Below are 18,761 nucleotides of genomic sequence, written 5' to 3'. Positions count from 1 at the left end.
TAATCGTCCATTTGGAGAGGACAGATCTCTATAATTAATGATAAGGTATATTTTAAAAACAGATAAAGATTCACTACCGGATTTACTACAGTACTATTACTATAAATAATAATAATAATACAAAGTACAATGGTCAAATCATTATAACACTTAATACGGTCGATTTGTATAAATTAACATTAACATACTTTCATATTTTAATCGTTTTTAGTATACGTCATTTATTGAAGTTCACGCAATGATTTTTTTACAGTGATTGGGTTTCGATGTAATTGAATATAACACGGTTTCTAATATGTAAGTAAGGCTTGGATTTTTACGTATTCAATATTCATACATCCAAAATATTATGTTTTTATTACATTTGACGCATAAAATTTCAGACAAAGCAATACAAATTGCGGCTTACTGGGGAGCGAAGGGAATATGAAGACCGATACGACAAGAAGAAGATTACATTAAAAGATGTACTTAGTAAATATGTGCTAAGATCAACATATTTTATTTATTTATAATTTTTAACTACAAATAAATTAAATAAAAGGTTTATTCTTATTATAACGAAACTTTAGTGTTTAAGACTTAATTACCTACTTTCGATTGCAATGGATTCCACTTACACATGCATTTTAAAATACTAATTTTACATTAGTAATTGGAAATTATAGCTAATTCGGCTGTGAAGAGCTGACTACATTTGTTAAAAAATAAACAATAATTTTCTTTTTACAACAAACGTTGAAGAAATGCACTTAATCAGATCCCCTAATAATATCTGAAACGTTTTTGTTTCCTCTGTCATAAATAGTTACTACCTACTGTCTTGCAATAGAATATAATACGTATAAATTAAAGTTAAAAATAATCAAAAATAATATTATTTTTATAACAGTAAAATGTAAAAGTTATTATTGATTGCATTTGTTATAATTTGATGGTAAACATAACAATTAATTACTTAATAGCAATATTTCTATTTTTTTTTTTATGAAAAAGAGTTTAATACATTACATCTATATACATAATATACAATTGTGTTGCTTAGAAATACATCAACTTTAATAAAAAAAAAAATATTGCTCAATAGACGCTAGTAGTTGTAGAAACATGCAAATATTGCGAATTTAAAACGCTTATATACTTACTAGTCACAACTCGTAGACAAATTATCACTGGACGACAGCTTTTTATTTGTGGTTTTGTTTACATTTCAAAAATCAAATAATTTTTTCTCATCATGAATTAATTTAAATTTTTTAATAATGCGAAATGTTTAAAAAGTCAGTAAACTGTAGTTATTAATAAAACGGAAAATTTTAAATGATTTAATGGAAATATTTAATTTAACGTCGCTCACAACTCAAACGCTATGTAGTATGTGCGTAACAGTTACACAGATGTATATTAATATGTATAATGGAATACTCTAGTTCGTTTGACATTTTAAACGAATTTTATTTCCAGGAAAAGACGGGTGATCAAAGAATAAAAATCGACTCCAACAAGTAATAACAGACCAAAATTGAATCAAATTATAAATTATTCTAATAATAAATCGATCAAATTTTTCAAGCAATAAAACTATGTAAGAAAAATTATTAAGATCTAACCTAACTTACTCGACAATGTGCTAATTAATTTTTTGAGGCGTGAACCTTCACTCCCCTATCACCACCTATGGATATAGATACTATATATTAATAAACTATTTTAGACAAGACATATACAACAAATACAGACTAAATAACAAAATGCTCATCACGGTAATTGAATATTGGATTTCTGGATATCTATCAATATAATAAATCACATTCAAAATTATTTATAAGAAAGTACCATAAGATTTTGGTATTCTATTAAATAAAGTAGTATCTTACAATAAAAAAGTTTACCTATATATACATGATATAATATGAGGAGACACGCATCTATAATATAATATTATATATTTATATTATATTATACATAACAGATTTAACGGTCAAAGAATGAGTATTTTCATGATTGATGAATATTGCCCTATTTTTTATCGATGAAATTAAAAATATAAAGATCCAAAACGAAAATCTCCGTACTTCTTTTACCTATGGTGTCCCGAACAAAATTAAAATATGTACGTATTTGTAAGTGTATAAGAACTACACAGTACATATACTTTACTAAAGACTGGGTTTCAAAAGTACATTTAGTTTTCGTTTGGTTAAAAAGCCAATGAAATTATTATTAATAAATAAGTTATAAGTCATAAATTATTTTCAATCAAACCCTGAGATCGTATATCCTTAAAGCAGTGCCGTACTGCAGAATACTATTACTCGACCATGTTTTGTTATTTGTTTTACAACAATATTTCTTTTTTTACATATAACTATACGAATGTAAATATTTTATATTTTTCATAAAAAATACAAAACTATTATTTTACCTTAAGAGAAGGATGATGGACCACGCTGATTCTGGACGATTATTCTCTATACACCTGTCAGTTTAAGACTTAAAATGATTTTAACTACGCATGTAAAAAAAAAAAAAAAATAGGTACCACACAAACAAATTTTAACCTTGTAAAATATTTCCTCACAAGTTACTAATCAAAATATTAACATTTGTGACATATTTTTCTTGTGTACTAAGTATATATATAGGCAGGCACGTGATATGAATGCCTCTCTCTTCCAATCAAAAATCCTGGCCAATCTCGTTATCATAATTTTGTTTTTAACTATTATATGCAATGTATTTTAATACTGCTCTACTATTATGTGTAAGGGGCAAATATTGGCAATAAATATGTTGATTCTATAATTTAATACTAACAACTTTTAAAACAGTAATCGACACCTACCATAGATTTAATTTCACGATTTATCAAGTTTATCTATTTTAACTATAAGCATATTAAACAAAATTAAAATTGTAATAAATGAATACCTATTAAAGTATATTTAATATTTATACATTCAATTTTGTTTTTGTTTTTTGTTAACATATAATTATTATATTATGAGCATCGAGTCTAGAACAAATTCTCAGTCGTTTATTTTATCTATTCGCATTTCATGATCAACATTTACCATACTGATAAAGTGATAAAAGTAATGTTTTATAAAATATTTTTGTTATATTAATTTTAATTAGTCGCAACTTACTACATATAATAATAATATAATTTAATATAAGTATTTAACTGTAATTGCCTATATGTAACTATACACATTTATTCTACACATCGTTCTATAAAAATCGTGTTTTTATTGGATACTATGTATTATTTTACTAAATTTTAGTCAAGATGTTTATTACAGTGTTACATATACAATGTTAATTATATTGCATGATCAAAATGAATTATAAGAAAATAGTTTTAATGGGTCCAATATTATCACTAATATTATTATTTACTGTAACTATACTGCAGACTGCAGTATAGGTAGCTACCGTTTTCGTAACTCTGTTTACATTTTAGTATCAATTTTTACAACAAATAGCTAATAACAACAATAGTAGCATTTCTACAACATAATGTACTTAGTTGAAGATATCAAAGCTGCATAATTATGTCTATATTTTTCAAATTAACATATTATACAAAAAACATTTTTTTTAACTATTGTAGCTTACCGTTTAGTTATAAATTTACAATTTAGTTAAGACAATAATATTTTATAGTTTATAGTAGTATTGTATATACAAAACACTCTACATGTCTAAATACATTATATTTGTATACACAAACATTGGGTGGTATAATAATAATTAGTACCACAGTACAGGTAACTAAATAGGTAGATACATACAAATAGTTACCTCTACATACCTACGGGATACGAGTCTAAGACAGAATATTTTTAATATTTCAGCACATTCATTCACACCTGAAGAACAAATTGTAAAAGTTTTCATTAAATAACACATGTACATTATTTAACCATTTTAACCATAACTCTATCATTGGGTGCCTATACAAAAAAAAAGCGGGTAAGTGAGTAACGCTCTGCTGTACATTAGTGGTCTAGATGAGTCACTGTAATGGATGTGTCAAATTTGAATTCAATGATGTAAAATCATTGTATATACGAGAAACGATTCTGAGCGAAGACGGACGTCAGCCTGTAATATGACTCAATATATTTTTTGATATTTTAGTTTTCTTATGACAATATATTCATTTTTATAGAATTAAATAAATATATAAATATAAGAATGTTCTGGCAAATTGATTAGTTTTTATTCATACTATATAAATATTTCATTCCTCAATTATTTCAGAAATTTTCATTGATAAATGATAAGCTTAAAATAAAAAAATCACATAACTTGGTTTTAATATTATATTGTAGCCCATGATTTGGAATGAAATCTATTGAGGAAAACGTGCAGTGGAATGTCAAAATTGTTTTTGCAATACTTTCATAGTCATATGTCTTTAGGCTAAATATATCAATAACTTTTATAACTAGGTCAAAACTCAAAATGTAGAAAATAATAAACATATAATATGATGGTATTGCAATCCGTTGTTGAAACGTAATTTTTATCTGCTGAAAACAAGTAATACTAGATTCTAATTTAAAACTAGAAAAACTATTATTAATTTAAAAATATTTATCTGAAAATCTTCAAATCCTCATACTTAGAATATATATATTTGTATAAAAAAGAATGTATCGCATAATAACATTATTATCAGCTCCCGTGTGTTGCATCTATGTTTTATAGTATTATAAAAAAATAAATTTCATACAATTAACAATATTCATTAACCTTCTGAATCAATTATACAAATATATTATTTAAACATACCACTCATCCAAAATTTAAAACATTAAAATCAGCAAAAATAAATATAAAAGTTACTCTAATTGAAGTTAAAAATTATGCAAATCTCAAACAATTATGTATTATAGTAAATATTAATAATGTTATTTTACATGAGGACATTTAAGTCTCTAATAATCTAGTAAAAGATATGAACTGTTTCATAATTTATAAGACCGTAAATCACTAAGGCTCCGGTTTTGATAATAACAAGAAAATAATTGTAATAGGTACTTTTAAACATTTGAACTAAGGTAGTGTAAATAGGATCCGTTATATGATTAAAATAATAACACAATTAAAATAGGAGGCGTTTTAGTATTAAATAAAAAGTAATGCGTAAGCATAAGAGACTTAAGAGGATTTATTTCAGTAAAATAAACACGACAAACCAAAAAAACCGATAAATGAATAAAACAATTTATGTATCACAATCTTTCGTTTTGATAAATGTCAGACGTAAATACGGAATGTTTAACTATGTACTATGTCTATATCTAAATGAAAATACAAAAGTGATAAATTTGTATGAATTTAATAGGTAGGTACGTATACGTACACCATTTAAGTGAAAAATTACTTCTACGTCAAAACGAAATTATTTTACGGAACTTATCTCGTTACCTGTAAGAAGTTTTTCTCCGATACATTAACATGCGAACACTTGAGAGTTATGAATACCTATATATATTAACTGCTCGAAGTATTAATTTATCTCTGTTAGTTTAAATATTTATAAAATATGGAAACTGAAATTCAATACTATAGTAAAATGGATTCTGAAGATTGTGTACTTTTTTTATAATATACTGATTTTGGGTTAAATCATATTGAAAAAACGGGTAAGTGGATATCGATATGTTGTACATTAGGTGTCTAGGAGGTCTCTGTAATGGATGGTATTAAATTTAAATTCAATGATATCATCATATCGTTGTATACGAAACACGATTCTGAGCGGAGACGGTACGTCAGTTTAGGATATTTTATATTGTTATTATACTTATTATAAATATGGTAGTCGGTAAGTTAAATTAATATTATTATTGAATTATCAGTGACACTGGAAAAATATTAAATAGTAAAATTGGGCTGTTTTGGAACCGAATTACAACAAAATGATAAACGTTATTCTTTGTGTTAATATGCAATTTTGTCCAAATTTGAACATAAAATGTCTGTACAAAATAACTATATTCATAATATATTTGTTCACTACTTAGTCACATACTTTGTCAAATTCTAAGTTTTTATTAAGCTCATAAAAAATTATTGTGAATTTACGCTCGACTTTCCATTAACAACAGTTGTTGTAAATGAATCAGTAAGTTTACTAGGAACCTTGTATAACATTTTCAAGGTTTTTGACAGAGCGAAAATTTTTTTAACGATTTGAGTTTAAAAAAAATAAATCGAAAATTTCATATGCCTATAAATAGTTCAACACAAATCAAAATATTTTGAATATTTTATGGTGTATAGAAAATGCTTACACAAAAATTCAATGAAAATTTTAGGAATCTACTATCATTTTTGTTAGAGTTACTAAATTTTAAACCAAAATCGATTTTTTCGAAAAATGTTTTTAAGTAAAAATTCCCGTTTTTCCTTAATTTTTTTGTTTGTTTTTTCTGTTGCTTTTGAAAACTATTGGGAATTTTAAATTTTGACCTCCCGAACGCACCAACTAGATTCACTTTCCTACCAGAAAAGTTGCTGTTGAAGAAAATCGAACCACTTCTACTGCAAGAAACCGAGAATAGACATAAAAAATAAGAAAAAGAAATTTAAAAACACACATCATTGTAAAATCAATACATTCATCGCTCCGCTCAGAATCTAAGATATAAGGTTGCACATAGCAATAGTTGCGATAGTTGCAATAGCTATAAATATCTACAATATCTACATAAGCAAGATTAAATTTACCAGTTTGGTATTTTATATAATATCATGTTTAAAACTAGATGACTGTCGACTATATTTTATAAATTATTATGTATATAACTAAACAATAATAACATAAAAATATTATCTTATTGCAACGTTACGAATTTTAAAAAAAATGCTTATTACCTGGTAACAAAATATTATAATTATATGAATTTATACATACTGTAAGAAAAAATGTAATGAAATTCATAAAAGATTTGTGAATTTATGTTGAATGACAATTATTATAATAACACATGTTTTATTTTGTGCTTCACTGAGAAATGGCGCATTTACGAGGGTGGGGGAGTTGAATTATGAAGTATTTAACCCCTTAATCTAAGTTTACACAATACAGTTTTACATCTTAATAATAATTATAATACAATATTAAAGATATTTGTTATCTTCATCAGGCGCTGTAAAAATAAAATTAAATCTCCCCTTCCCGAAAAATACAAAACAATAATATTATGTTTTCTCAATTCATACAATGCACGAATTATTTATTACATTGTGTAAAATTATTGAAGAAAATTGATGTGATCGATATGCCTACAAGAAAATGATTTGAGCAAAAGCGCAGAGAATCTATGCACAGTTAAGAAATCAATAGAGGCTACACTGCGTATACAATAATTCGTCAGCATCGGGGGAAAAAAACAATAAACACTATTATAGTGGCTCACAATATAGGAACGACTAAGGTTGTACGCTAAAATATTAAATTGCCGGTTTTAGTGACTCATGGACGTTTCTGTGCGCAGTTTATATTATATGTTCTTCCAGCAGACATCAGCACATTGCACGCTGAGATGAGTTTGATTGAGTATTTTCAATAATAATATGATATAGTGACAAAAATCGAACCGTGCTCGTGTACAGTATCAATGTGGATTCGCAAATGTCAATAAAATAATTAACAATAACATGATAAACGCACAACCAAATTATTTTCTTCACTCGCCTAGTTTGAATAGTAAGTATATATTTCTGTATCCATTTTATACTAGCTTTTATCAGTAAGTAAGTAGTAATCAAGTGATTTTTTTTTTCTGTGGACATTTCTCTTTTTCGTTGACTATTCGTTCGAATGTCAGTATATTATACTCTATACATTAATTAAAGAACTGTAAGGATATATATTGTTTCAATTAATCAACAGCATCGGCCACATTATTATACAATGATTCACGATGATACTATATCAAGTTAACGATATGGTGTGACGAGGAGTAGGACAATTGATCGCAAATTATTTTTGTACTTTTGTATTGTTGTATACAGCCGTTAAAGGAAAACAATATTTTTTTCTTCTAAAAATGATTTCATTTCTTTCAGTGGTTAAAATAATTCTTTTTCGTTAAAAATGTGTGATGAGATCAGATTAATAATATTGGTTGCCCATTATTTGTCGATGGAAACATACTTATTTAAGATTTTTAATAAATGTAACTAATAATAACTGTATGCTTAATAATATTTATTATAAATCATAATTTCCAAAACCATTTGTTAAAATATTGTATGTACAATACTAACATAACATTCTGACTATGAATATATCTTCTTAAGTGCAATTATATTGACTATTATTCATTTAAAATGTATCGATTAATTGATCGATATTTTTCATTACTAATATAACAGAAACAGTATTTAAAAATAATTATTTGATTAAAAACATAATTTTAAGTTTTACTTTTATTTTCACTTGTAATAATGAAATTTACTAAACATCAATAAGTGTTGTTAATTGTAACAAATTATTCAAGTCAATAAATATTTGTCATTCACCGTTATAAATTAAATGTATAATGATATGTAATTAATAATTATACTCCATAATTAACACCACCATAAGCCACATCCATTAAAAACATTAAAAATGTTTAACAGTATCGACGATAATATATACGATTACAAAAATTGAATTCCGCAATATTCCGCTATTATAATTGTATAAAAATATAAATAATTTAATAATATTTGTGCACCGGTACAACGGGATGACTGACGTCAAAACTTACAAAGCTCATTCCGTACTAAAGTCTTATCAATAGTTTGTTAAAGGACATTTTTATTTAATTTATGATTGAATAATTACAATATATTATATTATACTAATTAGTTATCCAAAAAAGTAATTGCGACTTTTACTGTAAATATGTTTGGTGTTTACAAATGACACAAAATGGATTCGATTAAAAATATATTATCGAAATGATGTTAATACACTTTTTGACAAATTACCGACATTGACACAATTTAGAATCCATACGATTTCATTGTAAAATTTTGAGTTGTTGTTTTGTACGCATATACGTTGAATAATATTTAAGTAGGTATGATACATGATATTTGTAATATTTGTACAAACATGCGTATTGTATATGATAAATCGTAAATGATAATGTTGTGAACCATTTATTGTGTCGTCGTTATAGCGTGATGTTGTCGTTGCTGATGGTATAAATCGTCATTGTCGCTTTATTATAATATAATTATTGAATTTGTAAGTATGAAACAAACCACAAACTCATACGAGGTGCACGGCGGTATCCGTTCGACCACCTGAAGAATTTAAAATATTTAGATATTCGGTTAGAATAAGTAACGCGAAGGATCGAGCAGCGAGGTCGTCTGAAAAAAAGGTATGATGGTAATGTCAATGAAAGTTTGAGGTTTCCTTTATTATTATATAATTACGATTTATTTTTATTTTTATTGCATTAGAAGGTATAAGGTGTGAGGTATCTATTGTTTATTATTTCGTTGTTGTTCCTCGCGAGTCGTGACTGCGCAGTGCTCGTCCGCGCGTTATTGAAAAAGTCAAGGACATGAATACACGTTCGTATATTTTGCAAACAAACCACACACGTGATTCGGATTTCAAAGCCGAGGCGATTACAATCTAGAATATTATATTATATTATAATGTCAATCACGGCTTCCACGGTCGTTACATGTTCAGACTAGTCACTATAGGTAGTATTGTACTGATAAGAAGGCAACGACCAAGAGGGCCGGAAACCACGAATCACTATATAATATTATATGGGAACGTTCAATCGAAAACTAATGACAACCATATCTTGCGCAATCGGTACAAGCACTATTATAGTGCTAGCCACTAGGTTTAGGTAGGTAAATCCCTCTACTGTACAATCTTGTAGACTCCTGGAGGGTTCGTACTCCTACTAGAAAGGGGTAGGGGTGCACTAATGGATACCACCCTCTAGATAAAAATACAATAAATACATACAACATTTGTTCCACAAAAGTCTTTGTTGAAAAAAAAGCAGTCTACTGAATAGCTTCACTGATAAATATAATATTCGATTATTGCTATTTCAAACGTGGTTAAAGAACAATCCTTTAGGTATTGGTGTAGGTATTATATTCGGTTTAGATAATATAACTATTCAAAAATCGATATGGTTGAAGCCTCCAGATGAAATTTTTCATCGAGCTTATATAAATTATATCATGGTAAATTGTATATTCATATCAGGCCAGATATGTGTGTAATATAATTAGTATACAATGATTTTTATTCTTAACCCAGAAAAGCAGGACGTTACTTTAATTTTAAATTTTAAATTGTGATGATTTGAATATTCAGCAACACAAGTATACGAATAATAAACGTTCATTTTCACTATAAAGTAAATGTATTTGGATACAATGATATTGTCCAACGTCGAAACGTGTTGAAATATGAAATTAGTCTAATAACACTGAGTTGAATTAATTGCACAATTTTAATTATTTCGAGATTATTTTATTTTGATGTTATCCGTCACTCGTTAAACGGGAGTTGAAAGTTGTTCATAACTAAATGCCTTAAAAGTCTGGATCTAATTTTCTGAATACCTTATACTTAAGACGTAATACTGTCAATAATATTTTATTATTTTCTGGCTGTAAACTTCATATTGAGATAAATATTTTTTACTGGGCACGTGTCAAATTGAATGATCAATTTGTATTAAATTGAATGATAATGGTTTCCCTCCCTGCAGTAAAATAATTAATCTATAGGTGCACCATTATGGTAGAGGCTTTACAAATAGTCAAACTACTACAATATATATTTGTAACTTTATAGTTTATACACAGTTGTTGATCCAATTAAAGTATTAATGTATATAGTAGAGTTCAAGTCGTCATAAGTTATAGTAACCTGCATAGATAGGAATTTATAGTAGTAAAACACTTATTAACTTGCATTATAAATGTATTATAAGTTATACATGGCAAGATACAAATTTCAATGCAATGGCACACGACGTGCGTTTAAAAACGGAAATACTTGTGTCGATGCAATACTTGTATTAATTTATTCCAAATCATTATATTTACTGCTCGATATGTAAAGCTAAGATAATTCTTTTTTTAATATAAGAATGATAAGCTTAAAATTAGTTAACAATGCAGAGATAATTTTTCATTTAAATTATTCAAATTATTATTTTTTTGAATAATTTTGAATTTTTTTTTTTTATATTTTTTAATTATAGCCCCATTCGTAGTCATGTATATCAAAAAACGCCGTTTAGCTCTTATCATAAAAATAAATTAATATTAAATAGAGACATTGGGGATGTGGCCGGCGCGGTGTGAACTCAGTTAGACGTCTAGGCATTAGAGTATGAAATCTATATTATCGTTAAGAATGAATTAAAAATAAAAGACGTAGAAATTCAAATATGTGTAAATATGTACAAATAATGGTCGACTGATGAGGAACTACCTGCAAAGATAAAATATTTGTTGTGACGCCGAAAAAAACGATAAAAATAAAGCACATAAAATGTTGGCTAAAAACACGATATGTGATGTAATAAAAACTGGTTGAAAAACTAGCCCGACAATCTATATAACTATACCTACCTACCAGCTGATTATTGATGAAGATGAAAATAATACTACATTTTTACACAGTATAGAAAATACAAATTGATATTTGTAAGTTCGAAAATTGATGAGAATATATTATAATATTATATACATAAATTCATGATATACGCGTACATTATTTTATTTAATATTATATAACTTGAGACTTGAGTTACTTAAGAGGACTTCACACCAGCATTTTATTTCGTCGTCCGCTCGTGTTCGTCTTACGAGCATTCAACATATAGCAAACTTTAGAAGCACAATACTCCATTTTACTCTGTTTATTTTTTCTTAATAAAATTTGAGCAAATTGACTATATTTGATTGACTTATCATATAATCTGAAGGCAATATTATTGTAATACTATTGGATAATAATCCAGGGCATCTCGGAGACTTTTATTGCTATTTTAATTACGCAGCAAGTATAATGAGCATTTTAAAACTACATTTTCAAGAGATCGTAACTTGCTTCGAAATAATTATAATATCAATAAAAGCCTACGGAGTCGCCTTAGATAATAATCGCAACTATAAATATTGTATTTTATACTCGATACGAAGAGTAGGTACGGTGTAATGTGTACGGTCAAATCACTGTAATTTATTTTAAAAATAACAGAATAAAATGGATTGTAGAAAACGTAAAATTGTCTACGAAGACATCGCGTCATGTGGGTATGTGGGTTACTCAACTACTCAAAAAGTACATAATATGGGCGGAGGTGATGCAGTATGCATATACTCATCGTACATTTTTCGATTTTTGCAGAAACGATGGACAGCAACGTTTGCGGGGAAACAGAACAGCGAGCGTGATGCCGATCAACGGTAACGCGTTGGCCAAGTACTTGGTCATGGTGTCGCAGGTGATCGCTTGGTGTACGGTTAGCGCAATGCTGTTGCGAAGGGGCCTGAACCAGGTGAACGCCGCCTCGCAGCAACCGCCGGCGTCGTCGTCGTCGTCGTCGTCGTCGTACGGCGGTTCGGGCTCGGCGTTCGGCGACAGCAACGCGACATCACCAGCGGCCACGGCCACCGGCCACCATCAGCACGGGACGCCTGCGGTGGTGGAAAAATCGTTCGACGAAAACGGCGCGCCCGCCGTGGTGGCCGGCGTCGTGATGATCGCGATAGCGGTGATCATGTTGATCATCAGCCCCACGATCATGGTGATGAAAATGATCGAGAAACGCAAGAAGAGGATCCTAGACACGGTGAGCATGTAGCGCGTCGAAAAAAAAACACAAAACTTCATAGGTAGTTCATTATTATTCGCAGCTAAGTCGTGTGTCGCGTCGTGTTGATCAGATACCATTGTGATTTGACATTCATTTTTTGGTATCATGTATAATGACCAAGTTGCAACCGAGTATACCAAGAATTGAATACAGCTCAACTTTTAAACCGTATTGGTTATCAGTTGTAACTATATAGTATATAGTTACCACGCCCTCGGACGACACGACACGCGACGTAGCTGCGGCGAATCCGGCTTGAAGGTTTCGGGTGATGTAGTTTTATCGGCTCTTCTTAAGTCTTACGCAATTTAAATCATTAGAAAATCATTGCCAAGGTACTTAAATCATTTTTTTTTAATACAATATAAACACATATTTATACAATTTTCCTACATCAAGAATAATAACTACTTATTCCTAATATGTAATATTATTTTTTTTAATGTTATATAGGTACTTTCATTCGTTTTTATACTATATAAGTACCTATATGTAACATAAAAAAAAATAATATTGCCTATTACGTATTGGTAGTTATTATTCTCGATGTAGGAAAAATTGTATAAATATGTGTAAAAATATAAATACTTCAAATACTTTTGAAGTCCAATCAGTATAATTATTAATGTGATATAATTTCCACGTCGCTGTTATATAGCCTATAGATGCCGGCAGCTACCACTACCCAGCCGCGACCACCCATTCTAATTATAAACGTTATCAGGTGCACCGAAAGCACCCACCTGATGCACCCCTCTGGCCATCTATCTATATAGAGTTATTCGATATTCGGCTCACTCTGTACTTAAATGGGTCAAGTCATTATTAGGGACCAAAAGTACATCGCTGAAATCGCTTTCCCGAGTGTATTACCATTGACTGAGTATAAGTATTAAGTATACTGTATAGCTGGTACGCTTTGGTATATTTATTATAATCAATGGTATTACTCGCCAGCAGTAATAATTATTGTAATCGAAACGTATATGTTTTGTTTATCGCATATCATTAATAAGACGTTAACAGAGAAATTGCAATTTCTGACCAATTAATCATGTCCCGAAACAAACACGATTCGTTTGTCATATAGTTGTTAATTTATTTACCCCGGTCGCGGTGTACACAACTAGTTTTTTTATTACATTAATATGGTAATTTATATTTTATTATATATTATTATAATATTTAAAAAAAAACTTGATATAGTTTTTTACTACTAGTATTATATTTACTCTGATAAAAAAAACGCCTTGAAAAATATAATAATTTAACGCGTCTGAGACTGCCAGACGAGATTAATTTTTTAAATATTATAGATTATTTTATTTTGTTTACGTCTTACAACAAGTGTCTGTCTATTACCTGCAATATCCATGGAATATTCAGAATTAAATTATCAATTGGATGTACACCAATATTTAATATAGCATTATTATATAATATTGTAATGCTTTAAAACAGATTATAATATCATTTGGATATTCTGATCAGTTACGAATTGGGACGGTGGCATTCCAGAATTTTATATTTTTGTCAAAGTAGGGTTGGAGTGTTATAGAAAGCTGAATATCTAGAAGATTTTTCAGATTTCATAATATGAATGAAATAACATTATGATTTCAGTGTGAATAGTTTTAACAATTTGAGTGGTTCGATCTTGATGTGCTCAATATATATTTATTACATACATGTCTGAACTAAAAATTCTAAAAGTCTGTTGAAAAATTTGATATGTAGAAGTTAGAAATTCCTTAAAAAGATTCAGAAAGTCACAATTTTTAAATTATCATTGAAAACAAGATGATTACGTCGACATTCCATTGAGTTAAATATGTTGAAAGTGTTATATTATATTTACGTACAATATTATGGTTGAATGTTTCCCGAATTTCGCTACTATAGTTTTAAATTTAACAATAATTTAATCCGTTAAAAATTATCATACCAGTTAGATAATGAACAAAATTAAAATACTAAAACGTGTACAAAATATTTAATATAGAATCATACTGAATAGAATAGAATAAAAACGAATGAGGTCCCAAAAATATTTATTTTATAATTTGTTAATTTAATACTACTTAAGTAATACACAAATTTATCTACCTGCATGTAATATATAAGACGGATACGTCTTTTGTTACACGTTGTACATTCTATGAGTCACAACTCACAAGTTTAACACACTGTCTATACACTATTTGATTGATGAATTATTTATAACTTATAACTTATAAGTTACCTATAAAAATAATAATTGCCTACGACCCTCTAAGTATGGGTGTGCAGTCAGTGATCACCCATAATAAATTATAATCTTTCAGTTGGTTGATTCAATTTTTTAATTTTGGGACAACAGTTTTCCCCATCCTCTAAACTCGATCACGAAACTTAACTCTGGGATTTAAAATCAATTGTAGAAAAGCTTAGTACATTCGTACATCGACAACAATCACACCTCTAGGGTTCTAGAACAAAATTATGCCACAACTCAAAATTGATGACTATACTATCGAATAGTGAAAAAATAGCATTCATTATCATTTTTCATTTAGCCACCAAAAATATGTGTTAGTACCTATTGGACTATTTAATTTTTAGCTCATTTTCAAAGTAAGAGAGCCATATCTACGTTTTAGCAGTACATGTGGTTATTTTAATTTATCCAATTAATCACTGGAGTCAAAATTCAGCACTTCCTCATTTCGATTTGTGGCGTTTCTTACACTAAATAAAATCTTATTATCGTGTGATATATTGAGTGCTTAACCGCAATATTTAGAATTGTGGTGGTGTAGTTTGTGATATTTCAGCCACAACATTAAATTCAATACTGCAATATTTTAGTATATGGCTGTCTTAAAATTAATTTATGTTTGCAATACATCTCAAAATTTGAGTCTTGCTTCTACTTAAAAAGATTGTCAAAAACCACAAGACACAAGTCTAACGTCTTGGGCTTAAGATGGTTTTATTATTATATAATCTTTGAAAAAGTCATATTGGAAACTGCAAAGTATATTTGCAAGTATTTAAGTTTTTAGTTTCAAACGCAAAGGCAAAGGACTATTTAAAATATCTTCGATTCAAACTTCAAATCGATTTTTCTCGAAACTGTACATTTTGATAACAGTTAGCATTCTCATACCTATACTGTTTTTAAAACTTTACGTTTACTGTCAGTAATAGTTGTTACCAACTGTTGTTGATGATGTCATTGTACTAACAATAAGGGACCTATATAGTAAAAAAATATATCCTCTCTCTTCTAGAATAATGACAATACCATTAACAATTGCTTTTTACAAATATTCATACATCATAGTTGGAACAATTCACATAAAATCGACAAATTTACAATAGGGATAAGATAATAATGCCACAGTCTACTTCATTATATAACATGCCACGGCGACGGCGTTTTGTTAAATGTAGCCTATATAGGTATAGGTAGGTTAGGTTACCTGTCGAATATTTGTGTGTGGTGTGTGCCCGTGTCTGAGTTTTTCCAATACGTGTTAATTAATTAAATTAACTAACGATATGTTTTGTTTGTATAGGAATTAGAATCTCCGCCTAAATACGAAGACGTGGTAGAAAGCGCCCCAAGATATTCATCGTTGTTTGTATTTAATAACGATGGCGAAATGGCTTTGGTGTCTGAAAATATACTACACAAAGAAAAGGATAATACTCAAAAACAACTAGTTTGAACACTTCATGAATTAATTTTATATTATATATATAGTCTAGTAGTCTACTTCAAATTTCCTATACTGCCTCTACAATCTACATCGGTTGGCCTAAACCTACAGATAGTTTTTCAAAATATATTTATTTGTGACTTGATTTGGTGTATAAACCTTAAGCTATAAGTTGAAACCCATACATGCGAGAATATTTTTAAATTAAATGAGATGTATATTTTTTTAATGTGCAATTATTTTTTTTTTGTATTTTTATACATGATATATATTTGACATATTATCACAACTTGTAATATTTCAGACTATATTTTTAAATCAAAAACAGACCAAATTAAAATTTTTTTTTTTGACGAAGTTCTATAAATACATATAAGACACAAAATTAAATGAACTGATTATATAATATGTAGGTATAAAGATTTGTATTCATAATAATTTAATTCAAACTTACAAACAATAATTGGTGTGTTAAGTAGCTGTTACTTACTAATAGCCAATAGGTATTAGGTACTATCTTTTCAAGTATTATATAATAACATTATTTATTGGTTTAATACAAAAATACTTATAATAGTAGTCAGTCATTAAACCATAAACTAAAAATTGAATATTAAAGGTTCTATATTAATCTTACCTACATTTACACATGCTTTATATTTATATATTATATAAGTATATTTCGCATATGTAAATAGCGTACGTTATATATAATATATGTATATATAATGTACGCTAGAGTAGACATGTTTATCATTAAAATATAGAAAATATGGAGGTCTTTATTCCCAATAGGTAGTTACTACTTGTTATAATCAAGGCCGGCTCAGTAGCGGATCCAAAGGTTCTTCAAAAGTGATGTTTCATAAAAATGTGTATGATATTATGGAATTCTGTACTACTTATATACAATTTTCTATTTCCAGCAAATATGTCTATTTTACTTTAATATATCGGTACCATATAAACAATTACATAATATTATTAGAATTAGCTAGGTACGTAAAAAAATACGGGGGGTCTACACGGTCTATAAGCGGTAGACCGGAAGAGCGATCACCCTATCGCACCTTCTCCGTATAGTTATACCACTGATCGAATTAAAGGAAAAAAATTAGGGCAGGAATATTAAAAAATTTACAAAAATAATATTTGTTTTCATCACTATACATTTCATGCATCTTAAATCAACTAATTTATAATATTTTATTTTATCATAATAATTAATAGAAAACTATTGCAAGAATAAACCTAATGGCATTGGCCATTAATGTAGTAAAATATTGTTATAATATATTGTATTATAAAAAATTATACTGCAAATATTCAAATGTAATTAATTTTTTATTTATAAAGCTTTAAATTGTATTACGTAAAATTGTTTGTGTAACACTTGACACTTTCAGATCATATTAACATTTAAATAAATATGCAAATATAAGTATTTTTAAATCTGCTGAATGTTGGATGGGTCGTGCGGACATTGAGTGCAAATGTATTTATGAACTTAATAGCCTACTTAATTCTTAATCTAATTCTGAATATAATATTAATAGCCTAATAAATTATTTTGTACATCACAAATGGATGTACTCAATTTTAATTCAATTATAAATTAATAGTTATTGAGTATGATGAAAAAAGTTTCTGAACTTAGGCGGTCAGACAGAAACATGTTTAAAATAATTTAGCAACTTTGACGGATGTCTATGTACCTATTACCTAGTCTGTATTTTTGATATTTTTCAATTGTTTTAGGGAAAAATAAACTTTAGATAGGAACTTCCCTCGTCTGTTATTTTTCACTTAAAGGTAGAATGTTGTTGGTACTTATATTCAGTTTAATATAAATCCTTGGAACTTATGAATGTTTTACATTTTTGAATAGGGTCGATTTACTGGACTATTCCTTATTTTAGTAATTTTATTCTTCGATTTCCGTCTCCCGTTTTATTTACTTTTTTGTGGGAACAACCCTAATAATACATAATTCATTTGGTCTAACTAAAATTAATTTGAGTTAGTATTATGGACTCATACAAATTCACCGAACTAGATACTTCCCCCCTCCCTATATGCTTGTGCATTACTTTGACAGCGCAGCCAGTAACTTAATTACTTAAATATTATGTTTTGTTTTGTTTTGCAATAAAAATTCGAA

The 18,761-nt window shown here is 28.3% G+C and overlaps 2 protein-coding genes across 2 annotated transcripts in view; one reads left to right on the top strand and one right to left on the bottom strand.

Moving 5' to 3' along the window:
- LOC111032126 (2,3-bisphosphoglycerate-dependent phosphoglycerate mutase-like) overlaps positions 1-18,761 on the bottom strand; it is a 41,514-nt gene that overhangs the window by 16,804 nt on the left and 5,949 nt on the right. The window lies entirely within an intron of this gene.
- LOC111032145 lies at positions 7,418-16,836 on the top strand. Its single transcript, XM_022312377.1, has 3 exons — positions 7,418-7,729; positions 12,428-12,872; positions 16,457-16,836. Exons 2-3 carry the CDS (start codon positions 12,474-12,476, stop codon positions 16,607-16,609), a joined length of 552 nt encoding a protein of 183 aa, XP_022168069.1. The 5' UTR covers positions 7,418-7,729; positions 12,428-12,473; the 3' UTR covers positions 16,610-16,836.

This window comes from Myzus persicae, unplaced genomic scaffold (genome assembly GCF_001856785.1).
Source record: "Myzus persicae strain clone G006 unplaced genomic scaffold, MPER_G0061.0, whole genome shotgun sequence".
NCBI classification, from domain to species: domain Eukaryota; kingdom Metazoa; phylum Arthropoda; class Insecta; order Hemiptera; family Aphididae; genus Myzus; species Myzus persicae.
This window is presented reverse-complemented; position numbering and strand designations above follow the sequence as displayed.